This window comes from Ochotona curzoniae, unplaced genomic scaffold, assembly GCF_017591425.1.
Source record: "Ochotona curzoniae isolate NIBS_2020 unplaced genomic scaffold, NIBS_Ocur_1.0 contig_21, whole genome shotgun sequence".
Lineage (NCBI taxonomy): Eukaryota > Metazoa > Chordata > Mammalia > Lagomorpha > Ochotonidae > Ochotona > Ochotona curzoniae.
The window spans coordinates 3,963,972-3,982,478 of record NW_024465322.1 but is presented as its reverse complement, the minus strand read 5'-3'; the positions used below and the strand labels follow the sequence as shown (position 1 = coordinate 3,982,478).

At 40.9% G+C, this 18,507-nt stretch overlaps 1 protein-coding gene across 2 annotated transcripts in view; it reads left to right on the top strand.

Moving 5' to 3' along the window:
* RELN (reelin) overlaps nucleotides 1-18,507 on the top strand; it is a 357,318-nt gene that overhangs the window by 178,082 nt on the left and 160,729 nt on the right. For both annotated transcript variants that reach the window (XM_040971387.1, XM_040971386.1), the window contains exons 8-10: nucleotides 57-108; nucleotides 12,945-13,041; nucleotides 15,457-15,697. In XM_040971387.1, the coding sequence (XP_040827321.1) occupies nucleotides 57-108; nucleotides 12,945-13,041; nucleotides 15,457-15,697 (390 nt within the window). The remainder of the gene's footprint in view (nucleotides 1-56; nucleotides 109-12,944; nucleotides 13,042-15,456; nucleotides 15,698-18,507) is intronic.

Sequence of the window (18,507 nt, the reverse complement as noted above, 5' to 3'; positions counted from 1 at the left end):
ACCTTTCTCTTCTTTGCTTTCTAACATGTCTTACATTCGTGTCTTCTTCTCTCCAGGTGACCACGGGCCTCAATACAACAACAGCTTCTGTCCTCCAGTTCTCCATTGGTAAGTATTTCTTGCAATTATGGCAATTTATTTATTTTTCATTACAGCAATTTAGCTTGGAAATGTTGGTATTCATTGTAGCGTATCATCAGGATTCTAGTGCCAAATGCTTTGAGATTTAGAGAAGGATAAGTGTTAATTTTGCATCAATAGAGCATTTTTGAGTGAAATAATATTTTTCAAGCACCACATTTTGTTCTCACTTCTCTCCAGCATCGAGTGCTGAGTGCTATTTAAAATGCTACAGGTAATCCAAAACATGTTAAAATGATTTACGTATGTATTTTGATTGCATTGGGTTATTCCATTGCATCAGAATTACCTTTCTAGCTATGTGTTGCACAGATTAAGATTGAAATCTATTCAATTTCCTGAGCTCCAACTAACATAGTGAGTGAGGTAATTATTGGTGACTGAAACAAACCAATTAAAGCTTCATGTTCGACATAAATAATGTGTGATTAATTCAGATGTAGATAATGAAAAAAAAATGGCTGCATCTGGCAATATTTCTTTGACATGCTTTTGTGGTAGAAGCAAGCATTTCTATCCAAAACATTGCATATGGACAAGGTCACTTTGGACCAAGTGTTGCACTTTACTTTGTGTTCAATTACTTCCTGTTTTAATTTTTTGAAGGCATGTATCAGTCAGTAACTTGGACACATTTCTAAAGGGAAAGAAAGGTCTTGCCTCCTGGGTAGTATCTAGCTGTTTCTGAGCTTGGTCCTACGACACAGCATCTTCCTCCTATCTCTCCGTGTGGCATCTGGCAGCTGTGTCCTGGCACGACGCTCTTAAGCCTCTGTACCCTCATTTCCTTGGAGAGATACCACTGGCAAAAGGGCTGTTTCCCTCCATAGCCCTCTGTTCACGTTGTAATGTCATTATTCTGCGTCCAGGAGCTCAGGATGGCTTATTGTGCCTATCAGCAATTTTCTTCCATTTTTATTATATATTTATCACTTTTTTGGTCAGCCTGGCTCATTTCAGCCTGCGAAGGTATAATGTGAAACTGCCTGATTACAGTTTGGGCTATTTTCTTCTCATACGGACCGTATCTTCTTCAACAACTCACATGTGTTGCGAAAGTCCATATGTGTTCATAAGAAGCGTTAGTAAAAACAGAAATCATGTTCTTTTTTTAATAAGAGCTTTCTTTGATCTCTTAAAAAGAGTATCTCACTTTGCTATAAGGAGCCTGCAATCCTTTTATTAAAAAATAAAGTTCATCTTTCTAAAGATGTGATAGAATAAAACAGTAGCATAAAATTGTTTGTAGCTTAACAGATCCTGTGAGAGTTTTAACCGGAATCATGGTCCAGATTCATTATACTATTAGTGGGCAAAAATGTTTGAGTAGCGATCATTAGTCTGTGTTTTAAGTACGTATTCTTACTCTTTGGTAGGATAATGAGCATTAATTAAAGATATTCTTTACCCAGTTATGTTTTTCATGCTGCAGAGTGCAAGCAAGATAACACCAGACAAGTCTAGGGTGTATTAAGGAGTCTTTATTAACCAAGCCTGGTGATAACAGGACCCACTGGAAATTAGCAAATGACAAGTCCAGTGGAATCCAGTATGACTCGAAACCATGAGAGGAACAAATGGTCATTCCCGTGAAACCCGTCTGTTAAACTGAAGACCTATGGCCCAGCTTCCCCAGCTATTTAAGTTATCGTAAGAAACATCCAGCAAACAACCATGGACACACTTATTAAAGCTGCAGACATTCACCATTTCCTGGCTTCTTTACCCACATTCCATTACTGATAGGCCTCATCTCTCCTGGAACTCTTAAAAGTATACCATGAACATCTTTACTGTCCTACCCAAGCAGTAAACAGAGGGAGAAGAACGCAGACATCCAGGGGTACTGCTCAGGGGCTTCCTGTCCTTGGAGTCTGTCCACAGGAAGCCAGAGAGCAATCGGATACTGGGGAGGCCAAGAGAGAGGGAAGCACATGACCAAGAGAGCGAGCCCCTCCCTGTTCTGGACCTTGATGGGGGCTTGCGAGGGGAGTGGTTATGCCCCCCTCTCATGTTCCATGAGTGAGCATTACAGGTGGGCAGAAGGAACCATATATTGGGGAGGAGGGCGTGGCTGCCAAGCTCCTACCCCTGAACTAGCTGCCTACCCCATAGCATTTCATACTTGCAACTTTATTTAAAGGAGGAGAGAGTCTGCACCAATGATGTTATCCTCCATTAAATGGGGGAAGGTACGTTTTTGTGAATAGTCAAGTGTGTCCTACAAAGCTTGCATAGATTTTCTATTCCCTTGCCTTTCACTGCTACCAATTACAATGGAGATGATTTAAAAAAAAAAAAAAGAGCAAAAAGTAGAGGTAAGCAGAGGATGCAAAGTTAATATCTGAGACCCAAACCCCAAAATATCTGATCGAAATTGTTGAGACTGAACCCAAACGTGGCCTTAGCAAAAGCCACCAGATTAGCTCCTGTTATTCAAAACATAGTTTTGGACTCTCAAGCAGAAAAACGGAAGTAAGAATGAATAAAAAGAGAAAAAAAATTAAATTGTTTAAAAATGTAGAAATTTTTTAAAAATATATTTGGTTTTATTTGAAAGGCAGACTTTACAAGAGAGGAGAGATGGAGAGGAAGAAATCTTCTGTATACTGCCTCACGCATGGCTGCAATAGTCAGAACTGAGTTGATTCAAAACTGGAAGTCAAGAGCTTCTTTTAGTTCTCCCATGTTGCTCTGCCTTTTAGGAAGAGAAAGATCTGTCTGTTGGTTCATTCCCACTTGGCCATGACAGCCGAGAACTGGATAAGGCCACAGTCAGGAACCAAACACTCCAACCTGGTTTGGTACACAGGTGTCAGGGGGCCCAAGCGTTTGGATCATCATCTACTACTTTCCAAGAAGTATTAAGAGGGAACTGTTTTGGAAGCAGAGCAGCAGACTCCAGCCAGCAATCCCTGTCTGTGGCCTGGGAAAGCAGTCAAAGATAGCCCAAAGCCTTGGGACCCTGCACCTGCATGGGAGACCCGGAAGAGACACCGGGCTCCTGGCTTTGGATTGATGAGGTGCAGTTCTTGACTTCTGGGGCTAAGGAATATGTACAATGAAATCTATGAGCAATATTAGAACTTAACGTAAGCCAGCGGTTCTCACTTTGTTATTAAAAAAAAAAAAGATCAAGGACTCCTCCCTCAAAGACAACATCTTTAGGAAGTGTGTTTTTTTTCAATAATTACTTTAAAGATTTAATTTCTTTGAAAGGCAGAGTGACAGAGAAAGGGGAAGTGTGGAAGACAGGCAGCGAGAGAGATCTTCCACCCATTGGTTCTTTTCCAGAATAATCGTAGCAATTAGGACCGGAACAGACTGAAGCCAGGACCCAGGAACTTCATCTGGGTCTCCCACAGGATGGCAGGGGCCCATGTAATTATGCAATTTTCTCAGGCACTTCAGTACGAAGCTGGATCAGGATAGTGTGTCCAGGTCTCTAACTGGCACTCTGTTATGGGATGTTCACTTCACAAATAGTAGCTGCTTAACTCAGTGTACCGCTACACCAGCCAAATGCCGTGCATTACATAAAACAAAGAGGTGTATTATATATCATGCAGTGTACCCCACCAAGCAAGAGAAAAGCAAAGCCCTGGCCCCCAAGACATTTATTCTCAGGGTTGTTGTACACTGCGAACATGTATCAGAATATCACAGTGCACTCATAAATGTGGACAGTTATGTGCCAACTAAAGGCAAAGTTCTTTAAAAAGAACTTTATTATCTACACATGGAACGTAAGAAAGGTGCACATTCGGGAAGGAACCAGGCAAGGCAGTCAACATCACTTAAGGGATGCAGAGCATGAACGAGACTGAGGCAGACAGCTGAGAAGTCCAAGAAAGAGCAAAGTCCAGAGACAAGAAAGAGCAGGCGAGGTCCCGCTCCAGAGTGTCACGGTCACCGTGAAGATCTGGGGCATGGCACGTTGCAAGGAGAACAAGGCAAGGCCAAGGTCAGAACCACACAAGAGCAAGGACGGTCTTGCTGAATCTCCAGATTGCTGGGAGCTTGGGAGCAGAGGATTAGTCCTCTTGGAAAATGGGCCAGGCAGGAGCACTCAGGCATGGGTTATCTGGGCCCTGGAGGAAGGAACCCTGCATGGCAGGGAAGCTGGCAAAGCCTGGCACACTTTGCATTTCTTTTGCCTGCATCTTCCCCAGCACCAGCTATGGGCGGTGCGTTCCACCATGAGGTTAGGAGGAAACTTGAAAAGGACGGTGATATAGCATTCCATAAATTGAGAGAGCCATCCTTCTCTTCATTCTAAGAGTGGCAATGGCAGTGTAAAATTATGAATATTTTAGAAGTGAGGGAATGGGAATAAGGTTAGAAGCGAAAAAAAAAAAAAAACAAAGGAAGAACAGAAGGGGAGGAAGACAGCTGTTCATTTTATCTCCTGTGGTCATTGTCCATCTGCCATAAACTGGAAAACATCCCCTAATGTGGTTTGGCAATTTCAGCCAAGGAAAGTAAGTTGATGAAGGGACAAAATATTAAAGACAATAAATCACATCGTGTCACATTGTCCCAGAAAGAAGGATTTGCGGATCCAGTAGCCTGTTTGCTAATGAAGTCGGTCTGAAAATAAAATTAGTACAAGTAGCATCGTTTTTTAACTTGTTCAAATCGAACTTGGCTCTTATGTGTCATGAAAGGCATCTCAACTTGGAAGGAAGTATGTTTTTAGTGCACAATATGTTAGAGTATTTTTATTGACTATATTCTTCTGCTTTGTTTGACCTCTCTTAATTTTTAAGATGAGTTTTTAGTAGATGCTTCAAATGGAACATTTGCTTCTGTAGAAGACGCTTCCTCAGTTAACAGTTACTAAATCCCACAGCGGGTTAATTTTTGACTGGCAAACAGACCTAGACATAAACTTTAGATTTCCACATTTAAATATTGATTTAATTGATAGTTGGAGATGACAAAAGATTTGAGATATGTTCACTTCTTTATTTTTATTTAAAAATGATTTATCTGTGTTGTTATCATATTTTACCAAAATTAAATTCATTTATTCCTGACCGATACAAGAGTTAATTCTAAGATTTTCTCTCCTGCAGAATGGTCCTGTTCTTAATTAATGTAGTATCTGTCGGCTCCTTTCGGTCACAATTCCCCTCTCTGTCATTTGGGACTAAGAAGCTTCAGGGCACTTCCCGCCTGGGCTGCCATAAGACATTATCTGACCCAGTGACCATCAGGCAAATCAAGTTTGTGTAGCATGGCTTTCAAAGCCACTCTGAGAGGGAAGACGTGTAGGCACCACCCCATATTGGGGACAGCAGCTCAGAGCGTACTCAGAGCTCAGCCAGTAATGACATTCCCTGTGCAGGCAGCCCTTGGCTAAACAGTCCAATTGGATACAGATTCTCCTATATATCCAGGCAGATGTTTCTCCTCTTGCCTTAGACTCTGCACTCCCAAGTACTCAATGGGTAATTAGCGGTTATAGTAAAATAGGAAGAGAGAGAATTTGTGGGGGCAGCTGGTGCAACAGTTGTACTTGGAGCACCAGCATCCAGAAGTGGAGTATCTGGGTTTGTGTTGAGATCCGCTTCCCATTCCAACACTTCTTGTGTATGCTGGCGGGGAGATGTCTCAATGACTTAGACGTCCTGGACTGAGTTCCTGGCTCCTGGTTTCGGCTTAACCATCCACTGACTGTAGCACACAGGTGGGGATTAAGCCAGCAGATGGGAGATCTGTGTCCCTGTGTCTTTGTCTCTCTCTTTCTGTCTCTCTCGCTGTGCCTCGACTATAAATAAAATAAATAAGCTTTGTTGGAAAAAAAAAAGTACCAGGCAAAAAGCTACTCACTGCTAGATAACAGATGTGGTGACATTTTAATAAAATTGACAAATTAGCGAAACATTTGTATAAACATGTCTTTTTAAAAAAAACGGTGCAAAAATACATGAATTATAGATTTTTGTAGCAGGAAGGAGGGAAAACCCAGTCTAAACATTAAACATAAAACTGTTTCCAGACTTCTGGAAATTGCAAACTGATATGCTTAAAACTAAGAGGCATTTTTAAAAACTGCTCATGAGTTGGTTAATGCTCAGAGGCTTTTTCTTCTCAGTAAAGAGAAGAGAATACCTCCCACCCCCGCAAAAAAAAAAAAAGGAAAACCCAGAGCCTAATTTCAGCATTGTTTTATATTGTTGATGCTGGGAGAATAAATACACACGGTTCTTCCAGCGAAAAATTTGAACAGAAGTACTGAGTTAGGCATGATCTCTCCCTGTGATTCTCTAGGAAATAACTGACAATGTCCTCTCTCTAATGAGTGGTACTAGGCTTTTACAACTTGCCCTTTGCTTAAAAGGCAGACAAAAGAGTCGCCGTTGACGGAATTGCTGCTTGCACCAAATCCTGATGTGGTCCACCACATTCTGCACATGGAGGCACGGTCTCTGTCTTGTTTGCCCTTGCCTGAAGTTAATAGGTAACGTCCTCTTGGGAACGACAGAGCCTCGCTTTTTAAAACCTTTCTCCCAAAAGTTACCCATTCATCTCTTTTCTGTCTCGCCTCTCACTGCAACTGCAAGTTAACGGCCCGTCATCCATTTATCTATCTTGAAAAGATGAAAGGACGTGCGGATCTTGCTAAAATTTGCTCCCTCTGAGCAGCAGGACCTGTTCCTTTGCTGTAACTTGACAATGCTTCTCTATTGCATCCAGCGTTTGGCCTGTGTCTCAGCCCCAAGCCCTGAGTAATGGCAGGAGTTGGAGTGGACTGCAAGAATCCTCAACAGGCCTCCGTCCAGGAACCTCCCTGAACCTTCAGTATTTATGGGACCTGCTCTGCTGTGGAGAGGCGTGACTGCTGGCAGGGCTTCTCCCCTATCTATAAATTCTGTGAGATCCGTTCCCTCCTCCTTCAGTGATTCTGTGCTAAGATTGAAAAGGCAGCTTGTTTGCAAGGCAGAAAGCCCTGGGGAAGAGGCTGCTCCCAGCAACCAGCACCAATCCTCAGGGGGACAATAGCTGCTTCTAGTAGGTTCTGTTCTGATTTACTTTTGAAAAGCCCTGGGATTGGTGGAAAAGGGCACAACCCAATAAAATAAACTACCCGGGCCCTGAGAGACACAATACCAATTGATGTATCCTTCTACTATCAAAGTCAAAAGAAATAGAAGTGGATATTGGGGCATAAGGCGCACAGTCTGTAGTTCCGTATTTTCTTCTTCTTTTTTTTTTTTTAATTTTACTTGACATGGAGGCAAAGCTTGACACAATTTGAATTTACTTGGCAGTGAGAACTGACTTGAAATGATTAGGCTTTTTATAATGTGTATTTCCATGATTCGTGCGAGTCTTCAGGCCTTTCACTGCAGAAATATCAGCATGTTTGGTTAGAGAGTATTGCCCTGACTCTGCTGGTGACGTCACGTAACATATGGCATATACCCCATTCTATCTTTCCGAAATCAGTAAACAAATTAAAAATAAGTTACTTGAATTCCAGAATTCAGCTACTCTAAAGATACTGTGGACCCAGATAACTATGACCACAGGAAGGGAGTAACTCCTTCGTCTTCATTAGAAGTTCTTAAGATTTCAGTTTTTAAAAGTGGCTCCAACTTTATTACAGATCTAGTTACTCTCTGCCTGACTTATGTATGGTCGGTGAGATGGGAAGAAAATGAGAGGTTATTTGTGAACCATGGTGGCTGCTTGCGTCTGTGCATGAATGTCATGTTAAACGGCCTTTTGCACAGTGGACAGATGTCTCACATGCTTAATGTGGGCTTCCTTGGACTATCTCAGGCTACCACTTTGCACACGGGCTAGTGCATTCTTGAGATAGTAAACTCTAACAGCTTTGCTGGATTCTCCCTGCCTGCTTAGTGCAGTCACTTCAGTTAGCAAGTCCCAGAGCGTTCAGGTCATCTCCAGCTTTGGTTGAGTCCCTGAGGTTCATGAAAGTCAGCCCAGATTTCATTCAAGTTCATCTCCACCACAGTCCAACGATCAATGATGTGTGTTTTGCCCAAGCAAATGGTTATTTACCATTGTTTCCATGTCGTTCATTGCCTTCTAGTTAACCCATACTTGCCTTAACTAATAGTTTCAAAAATCATCTTTTAAAAATCTTTTCCACAAATATCTATTTCCTTTGACAAAAAAAAATATATAGCTTGTTCTGAAGTACCCTCCTACATACATTGCAGAATGACTATAAAACTAGCTAATATGTACATCCTTATTTTTTTTTTTTGCTGCTGTCCTGTCATTAAAATATGCTTATTGCTTGCTTGTGCCGTGCTAACCAATATTGAAAATCAACTTGGTAGCCTGTAGTTCTGTGCTCTGAGACCTAAGATAGATGTTCACACAGTGCAGGAATGCACATGGAGGGAATGGTGCCTTTAGAGGAGCTTGGGCTTTGTCGGGCCACATTGGAAGCTTGTATTACATTGGGTAAGGGCGAAAGTGTCATTAAAATTAATGAAATCTTAATAAATGATTACTCTTATTGTTACCTAAGTTTGAACACATAGTTACCTAAGTTGTGACTGTAGAGAGGAAGATACACACACACACACACACACACAGATTTTGCATCCATTGGTTCACTCCCAAAGTCACTTCCATGGCTGGAAAGGCTCCTGGCTCCATCTGGCACTTCCACATGAGGTAGTAGGAAACCCAACACTTAGGCCGTCTTCTGCTGTTTTCCATGGCGCATCCACAGGAAGCCGGACTGGAAGTAGAACAGCCAGGACGTAAACCTGAGATCACGTGGGACCCCTGTGTCGCTATCACAAACAGCACCTCAGCCTGTCGTAACACAGTACTGGAACCAACAGAATGCTTACTTAGAGTGAGAGAAGGAATCATAACAAATTACAAAACGTTTAGAAAGTTGACAGTAGCACAGACATCACAAAATCAAGAAAGACAATAATATATCTATTAACTGCTTAAAATGCCCTGTAGTACTTTTTCTTTACATTTTTTGACTGCAAGTTCTTAAATCACTTGTTCTCATGACAAGTTTGTTCATGTTTGCTCTGGAGAAAATAGAATTATCTCTAAGTTTGTGGACCAGAGCTTGTCATTTCTGCTTGCCATTTTATCTGTGCAGTTCCTTCCAGATAATGCCATTGGGACTGTTGGGGTTGTTATGAAATTGGAACATCTCTACCCTGTTTGCATTTGGCGGCACCATAGCCTTTTCTGTACAATGACTAATCTCACTCTGCATTGACATCACTCGCCCAGCAGTGTGTCATCTGAGCCTGAGTCATGATCCTGAGAACCTCAGCACGGAGGCACTGGGAGTCCCTGGAAGCACTGGCTATTCTGAAAGCAAGGGCGTCATCAACTAGGCGTGGACCACAGAACCGTTTCACCTTACATGAATAGACCTCCTGTTCAGCTTTTTGTCTGACTTCTCCATGGATCCATGGCCACCGCGGTCCCTGGTGACAAGAAGGGAGAGGGGGTGAAAGAGTCGCAGTATGGACACAGATTCTTTAAAATATGTATTTTATTTGAAATGCAGAGTTGCAGAGTGAGAGAAATAGAGACCTTCCAATCCATTTGTTCCCTGCCCGAATGGTCCTATCTGAAGCCTATATGGATGCAGGGGCCCAGGGATTTGGGCCATCTTCCAGTGCTTTTTCCAGATGTATTAGCAAGGAACTGAATCAGAAATGGATCAGCCGGGATGCACGCTGGTACCCACAGGAGATGCTGCTGTTGCCGGCAGCTGCTTCTCTGGCTATGCCGTGGCACTGGTCCCTCAAGAGGAGAAATCTTGAAGATTGAGAGGAATAGGAATCTAGACCATGTGAAAGCTTCTGATAGGCAGAAATACAAGAACGGGCCAAATAAACTGGTATAGACAGATGGAATGTGGCTCACATATGAAGGCTTTCCTACGCACATTGCATTGCTAACATATAATTATACATCAAGATGCCAACATGATAAAAATAACTGTCCTATTTAATTTGATCAGACAAAGGAAATGATTCAAATAGTACCCATTCCTAGGTACCCTGCCCTCATCAGTGAAGACTGAAGTCCATTCGTTCTAATTTCTGATCGTTGTATCGATCTCTGCACAGCGGTAGCGACGGCCTGTGTCTAACATCACGGTGCATACACGTCCTGAACCAGAGGACAAGGCAGGAGTCGCTCAGAAATGTTGTTGCTGTCACCTACCTTTACACTGTCAGGTTTGACAAGGAAGCAAAAATAGTGTAAATGATAACTGCTACCAGTGATTGTAGGCTTACCATGATCATGTATTCATTTACTTCCCAGCTGAAAATCAAGAAATGGCCATCAAAAACAACCAGAAACAAATCAGTGAGGTCCCTTTCGCCCTGAATATTCTGTCCTCCCCTAAACCCTGGGCACAGCTCTTAACTGTTAACTGCACCGCCTGGGAGCCAAATCTCTTACACTGTGTGCAGTCCTCAGAAGATCCTAGAAGCTCGCTGGTTTTTAAATTATTACTATTGGTAATACCAAACTTTCATAACTGTTAATCGCTTTACACCCCTGGTTGGGATAAAGATGAAATCATGTCGACTTTTCTTGTTTGCCTGTAGCGACTGAAGCGTGCAGTATGGAGCGGGCTAAATGCATCAACACTTGTCATGGTTTCCTGTTATCTTACGTCCTTAAACCTGGCACAGTTGCTCCTTCAGAGAGAAGGGTGATCTGGAAGTGATCTGAAAACCCATCTACAAACAAGAGGAGAGTTTGCATTTGACCTTTAGGCTTGTCTTTCCTTCCTGGCTTTCTGTTTGTCTTTGGCAACCAAATGCCTTTTATTCCAGAATACCGACCGATGTCAAAGTGACGGTGGGATTGTCGTTTGGGAGGGTCTGCATGGCTGTGGGGAGGCATCTCTGGCGGAATGTGGTGTGGGTGGGAGCGACCTGAGCGAAGGTTCTCCGTTGCGGTGGGGTGGGGGTGTGCTCCTTTCAGCCCGCACGCCCTGTCTCTAAGGTGTGTGTGGTGCCTCTCTTACGTCACCATCTCTCAACTTCCCTCTCATCAGTGCACAAATATTTTGAAAGCGACTGCATTCTGCTAGAAACCGTATCTAGTTCTCATTTGCTCTGTTGCTTCTCTTTTTGGAGATCTATCTTACACACATTTGCTTTTTTTCTTGGGGTGTGGAAGCCATAGGGGGAAGTATATCGATAGCGTTTACATTCTTTAGGCTTGTTCAAATTCTTCCTTGAAAGAACAGATTCTCCAGCAGTCCTTATTCTTGTGTTAAAGTTTATCCCACATAATCCTGCCTGACTCCATTCCTAACAGCACGGTTTTTATATTTGTTTTAAGCAGCTGTTTATTCAAGATAGAATTTAATAATGATTAAAACGGCATAATTAAAATGAGAGCGAGGATAATTAGGTGCAGTTTTTCTTTAAATTCCCCTCTTTAAAAAAAAAAAGAGTTATTCATTTATTTGAAAGGCAGAATTAGAGAGAGGGAGAGACAGATAATCCACCCACTGTTCCATCCCCAAATGGCTGTGAAGGCCGAGAGCTGCTCCAAGCCAAACCCAGGAGTTAGGAGCCAGGAACTTCTTCCCACAGGGGTGGCAGGGGCCCAAACACTTTGCCATCTTCCCTGCTTTCCCAGGCCATTAACAGAGAGCTGGATCAGAAATGGAAGAGCCAGGACACAAGCTGGCACCTATATGCGATGCCAACATCACAGGTAGCACTTTACCCACCAGGCAAGGCCAGCCCCCAGGACTCCTTGTTTTGCTTGCTTTTGTTTCACCTACATTTCAACTATGAGAATAAATCCAGGAAAACCGCCGTTTGGGCTTTTAGCACATTGCCAGCTTGTGGGATTGCAAACTGACTGGTTTGTTCTAAACACCATTGAAATAAAATAAATGAGCCTGATCGAAGCCTGCAACCCTCGTGAAGTACAAATGCGAAGCCATCAGCAGATGCCGTTTGCTGAAATCGAGGTTCCTCTGGCCGGTGGATAAAAGTACAGCATAAATGGCACTGTTTTTTTTTTTCCTTTGGTCCATTTGCTTTTCCTGTAGTATAAGAAACCCCGCTACGTCAGTTACAATAAACTTGTGGCAAGTGTCTCATGTTCAGATTTTTAAATTTATGATTGTAAATGTGCTTTACTTTGTAAGTGTGCCTTATTACATTAAATCGTTGTTATCTGCAGAACCAAAAGTTTGCCTCTTTAATAAGTGCATGTGGTGTTCACATGTCCTTTATCGAAAACAATGATGTGAAATAATCACCAACAATTCAATATGGGATGTATTATCTCTGCGTCATGTCTTTATCAGTGCAGTCGTAGAATAACATTGGTCACATTTGACACACAACTATATCACAAGCTGAATTTTCTTTAGAGTATTTTAATCCCCTGTATACCATCTCATCATTTAAATGAGAGATGCATAAACAGAGAATGGTATTTTATCCCTCAGATGAATGATTTGTTTTATGTTAACCCACAGGAACTACGGTAGCATCATCGGTCATTCTTTGATCTTTGGATACTTCTTATTAGAACTCAGTGTTTCTCTTATAATTTAATAGTTCACATGTAACTACAGAAATCTTCAATTTTTTGGTCTTCTGCTCTGAGTCCTAAAATTACTTACCAAATGATATTTGTAGAAATTGCAGTCTGGTTAGAAGAATAGTGGGGGAAAAAATCAAGTAAGTAGCTAAATGTTTAGAAAATTGTCCAAAATATTTATCAGCAAGGATAACATATAATTACACTTGTTTAACATTGAAATTCATTCTGATTATGATTTCCAGGGTCAGGTTCGTGCCGCTTTAGCTATTCAGACCCCAGCATCGTCGTTGCGTATGCCAAGAACAACACGGCGGACTGGATTCAGCTTGAGAAAATTAGGTTTGTTGACTTTTATGAGATTTTTGCAAGTTCTAACACAGGGATTCCTGTTGCCTATCGGCCTGCATTCTGCCATTTCCTTTTCCTTCCTGGTTAAAAATACTCTGCTTGTTAATTGTGCTGAATTATGATCTAATCTTACCTGAGGAAGATATTGCTAAAAGTGTCACTTTCCATTCAAAACTCCCTACTGCCACTAATACTTCCAGCCAACTATTCCGGGTAAAAGTACGTTTAGGGTTATCACCTTTATGGTGTCGCATCTCCACCTGGCACGCTGAGCCACCTGGCTGACGTCTGGGTATAAATCCAACACCCAGCTTTCAGTCTGTGATGAATTCATAGATCATAGCCACCGTTTTTGGGGTTTTTGGTTTGTTTGTTTGCATCTCACCTCCAGTTGTGTCATTTCTCTTCTGATTCCCCTAAAGCCAGTTCTAAGATCCTATTTTCGTAATCGTGACGTGACTTGTAATCCTATGTTACATTTTCTTCTATTCAGAAAATTCCAGTAAGAAATGAAGTAGGGTGCTTAAAGACGGTGAAACTCATTTACACAATGGCTAAATCAGTAACACTGAAGTCAAGGTTTCCATTTCTATATAGTTTAAAATGCAAAATAAAATTCAAAATGGCTGCTTAATTTCGTGTATTTAAAGGAAAACTACCCGAGCTTTTATACTTATTATGATGGGGTTGGTTCTTGAATCAGCACGACTTAAGCAGAATAGTTTTCATCAGTTTTATGACAGGTTTTTTTTTTCAGCAAGTTAATTTCTTCCATATTAAAAGAAATGCGATTTATTTAGAGGAATCGAATACATATTAGGTTGTTAGTCTTTGGCAATATGCCAATGTGTCCAAAGTTTCTGGTAGTATATCATCAAAGTTGTACAATAAAAACATCACAACTCTAAAGCTCCGTAATAGCCAAGAAGTAAAAAGAGTGGTACTGACTCACAAATTTGAATAAATGACCTCCCTCTGCAGTGGAATTAAGCATCATTTATCAGTACCTGATACAAACTGGGCTCTGATGTGCTGTGTCAATTTTATAATTTTATAAGAACATTTTGCTATTCTTTCTGATTACTAGTAATTATGAAAAGACATTCTTAGGAAACCCTTGTTTATATAAATGGCCCCAGGAAAGACAGCATAAGTACCCTTTGTGGTGTGTTATGTATGGTAGTTTAGGTACATTTTCATGCATATTTTTTGCTGGACAGCAGCTGAGTGCTTTTGCTCTGAAACTCCAGATCTAGTTAAAACATATAAAGATCATATTCAGCTGAGTCTGCTGTTTTTTTTTTCACCAGAGGGAACTTTTCATGTTAAGCCCCGTACCAAAGTATCATACTCATTTGTGCAGACTTTTTCTCACCACTGGTGATCGGAGTGCAAAAATTTGTAATCACCGCCTAAAACCAACACAGATTCTCTTTGTCCGTGTCAGTTCTTTTGGAAGGCACAAGCATAGTCATCATGAAATGTTTTAAAGGGAAAGGGAATTTATTACCCCAAAGGTAAGGTACACCATCTATAACCCCTGGTGACAATTGTACAGATTTATATGTGCTTTATTGATGACTGAAAACTAATGACTTTTCTCTAGTCCTTTCAGAACGGATTTATAGCTAGCCCAGGGTGCCACTAATGTGCTTTTTAGTACCACTTTTAATCTTAGCTGAAGCCGTCATTTTTACCGCAACAGGTTCCTACTTTGGCAAAGTAAAATGTTGACTAAAAATAGTGTGTTATATGGCAAAAAGATTCAGATTCTAATAGGATGTAATGTCAACATCATGTTAAATGATATTGTGTTTTAAAAGATTGATCTCCACGAACTTGTAAAGAAGTTAACCGAAAATACTTAATTCTCATGGAAAAGACCTAACATTTCATATGCGCTAAACATTCAAAAGTATATCTGGTGACTAGAAGTAAAATAATTATTCCATAAAGACTAGATATTAAATATCGCAGACATTGGTAACAGCTCAGACTCAACATTAAGATCGTAATGTTGGAGTTTTTCTCCCCCTTTTTTTTTTCTTTTAATCAATTTACACAAGCCATTTTAAATCGAATGTCTACTGCATGCAGCAGAGCGTGCTGTATATACTTTGGTTTTGTCGTTGTTATTGTTGTAGGTACAGGCCGTAGAAGGGTGTTCCATTTTGTCCTTGATGATCCCCTGCCTGGATTACTCAAGCATATTTAATGTTCATCTGTGTTAACTCTCATATTCTTGAAGACATTCAGTATTTAAACTGTCATCCCTCAATAGGAAAATCAGAAGACACTAAAGAGTTTACCGCTTTGGAGAAAGTCAAGAGTTCAGTTTAGGAAACAAAATTCGTCTGTAAGCAGGAAACGGCAGACCTAACTGAGCTCCCCATCTCTCTGTTGCAGAGCCCCTTCCAACGTCAGCACCATCATCCACATCCTCTATCTTCCCGAAGAAGCCAAAGGGGAAAACGTTCAGTTTCAATGGAAGCAGGAAAACCTGCACGTGGGAGAAGTGTATGAAGCCTGCTGGGCCTTAGACAACATCCTCGTCATCAATTCAGCACATAGACAAGTTGTTTTAGAAGATAATCTCGACCCGGTGGACACGGGCAACTGGCTCTTCTTCCCAGGAGCTACGGTCAAGGTTAGAATCCACTTTCTTTCCTTCTTTGCTCTTCTGTACCTCCAAGCTCAATAGCCACACTGTAAAATGATAACTATTTGACACAAATTTTTGTTATGGAATTACGTAATATGCTCATGAACCTTGCCCTGCTTTTGAAGGATGGAAAATCACTGCAATATTGCAATCCTTCCGTTCATGAGGACCTGCTGTGTCATCGTGTACTGAGCTGAACCCAAAGAATCTTACTGTGAAATAGGGAAGGTTTACCTTCACAAGGGTGTCAGGTTAGTGGGGGCAGTTTACATGTAGCAACAGGCAAATATGAAACAGCTTATTGGGATTTGTTGAAGCAGTGCAGGATGTGGTATGAGTCCAGATTTGACAAGGGAAAGAAGTGGTGTAAAGAAGCCCCCCCATACCCCCTCCCCAAAAAAATATGTGATGTAAAAAGAGACTAAAGGAAGGTTTGATGTTGGCTGGGTGGATGTGGTAAATAGTTTCTAGAAGGGAAATGTGCATAAAGACTGCATTCGTAAACGCTAAATGCTTGTGCCCCCTCCCTCCTAAAATGCACCTGTTGGAATCCTAATTCCAGTATGACGGTATTGGGAAGTAAAGTCCTTGAATTGTAATTAAGTCAGAAGGCCTCATCAATGAAATTTGTACCCTTATAAAAGACACCCCAGCCCTCTTTCTGCCCCCTTCTGATGACACATCATGGAGCTGAATCACCAACTAGACATGGATTCTTCCAGATCATTGGTCCTACACATCCCAGACAAGACCTATGAAAAATATCCATAAATGTCTGTGGGTTCAGCAAGTCAGTCAGTGTGGTATTCTGAAATAGTACCTCCAACTGAGATAGGCTGTAAGAGCATAAAGTGCAAGACAAAATTCAAAGGAATTGTCTAGTACATTTGAAGTTGAGATTATGGCAAGTGGAAATACCTTGAAGATCTTGAAAGCTACTGGGGAGTTTCAATTTTATCTTGAAAGTGATAATGAGTCACTTTAAATAAGATCCAAGCAGACCGGAGTTTTTGAAATATCCCTTTGAAGACAGAGGACTGGATGGGACTGTGAAAAGAATGCATACAGAGACCAAATAGAAGACAGATAACATTAGTCTAATGGAAAAACATAATATCAAGAATTGAGGAGAGAAAATGGGAAATGATTGCCTATTTCACAGATTTTTAAGATTATTAAGAAGATTAGAGACTGAGAAGATGAAGGAATTACAGGTATGCAAGAGTAATGTTTGGGCAGCTGACTGGACCGTGTCCCATTCATTGAGACAGGAAGCATAGGAGAAGGACAGATTCACAGGGAACATTTGGATGTTGTCAATCTTGGTGATCTTGGAGCCATGCAGAAATATTAGGTAGGTTAAATGTGTCGATTAGAATCTCAGAAGATCAAAATTTGGCAGTTCACAGCTTTATGAGTAAGAATCAACTTAATGGGCTTTCCTGCTAAGGGAAAATTTGTAATAAAAAATGACCAAGATCATTTGAGAAATTCCATTAGAACCTCAGTTGGAAGCTCTAAACTTTTCAACATTTAAAAATAAAATGTAGATACAACTTTTGTAATGATAAATATAAAAATTACACATTTTGTGGGTGGCATGTATTCATGCGTCTACTTGTATACATTGTGAAATATTCACGTCAGGATAAAAACATCTGTTGCTTTTAACATTTGTCATTACTTTATGTGAAACACTCAAGATCATTTATTATAGATTTTTTAAAACTACAAGCCATGATTATTATTTGCAGGCGGCCAATGGAATGGATATCTAAGAATTTCTTCTCTAGATCTATAAATCAGTGCCCATTCATCAACCTTCCCCGAACTCTTCTCCCCAAATCTTCCAAGCCTCTGGTAACCACCATTATATTTTCAGCTTCTGGAAGATCAACTCCTTCAGATTCCACACTTGAGTGGTACCCTACAATACTTCTTGCTGTGCCCGGCTTATTTCACGTAGCATAATAACCATCAGTTCCAACCACGTTGTCTCAAAGGACGGGATTTGTCCTTAATAGCCAAGTCGTATGTTTTCTTTATCCATTGTCATTGGGTGGACTCAGATTGTTTTCATTCCTTGACCTTCATGAACGTGGTTGTGGTAGAACGGATATCCCTTAAACAGATTGGTCTCATTTCCATTTTACATCCATATGAACAGCAGGCAATTACTGGATCGTTTATATGGTAGTTCTCTTTTTAATTTTTTGAGGCGCCTCCCTACTGTGTTCCATAATGGCTTCCATAATTTATATTCCTAGCATCAACGTGGAAGAGGTTACTTTTCTCTAGGTTCTCACCGGTAGTTGCTAGCTTTTCTCTTTTTGATTACAGCCAGTGTAACTTGGAGTGAGGGGATGATCTTTGTGGTTTTAATTTTCGTTTCCTTAGCATCAGTGACAGCGTGCATTTTTTCAAGTACTTGTTGGCCGTTGCCAAGTGTACGTCTTTGTTTGAAAGATTTCTGTTTAGATCCTGTTTATTAATTAGATTGTTCTTTCCGTTACTTGACTTCTTTGTACATTCTCGAAGTTAACAAGACATATAGCTTATCAGATACACAACTTGCAAATATTTCTTCCATTCTGTAGACTCTCTCTTCACTCCATCTGCCCTCCGTTTCGCTATACAGAAACCGGTTATTTTTGATGAAATAATATTTGTCCATTTTTTGCTTTTGTTTCCTGTACCTTCAGGACCTGAGTCAAAAATGTTTCCCATCCCATAAATGTCCTGAAGCATTTATCTTCTGTTTTACTTCTGGAAGTGTTATTGTTTCAAAACCCACA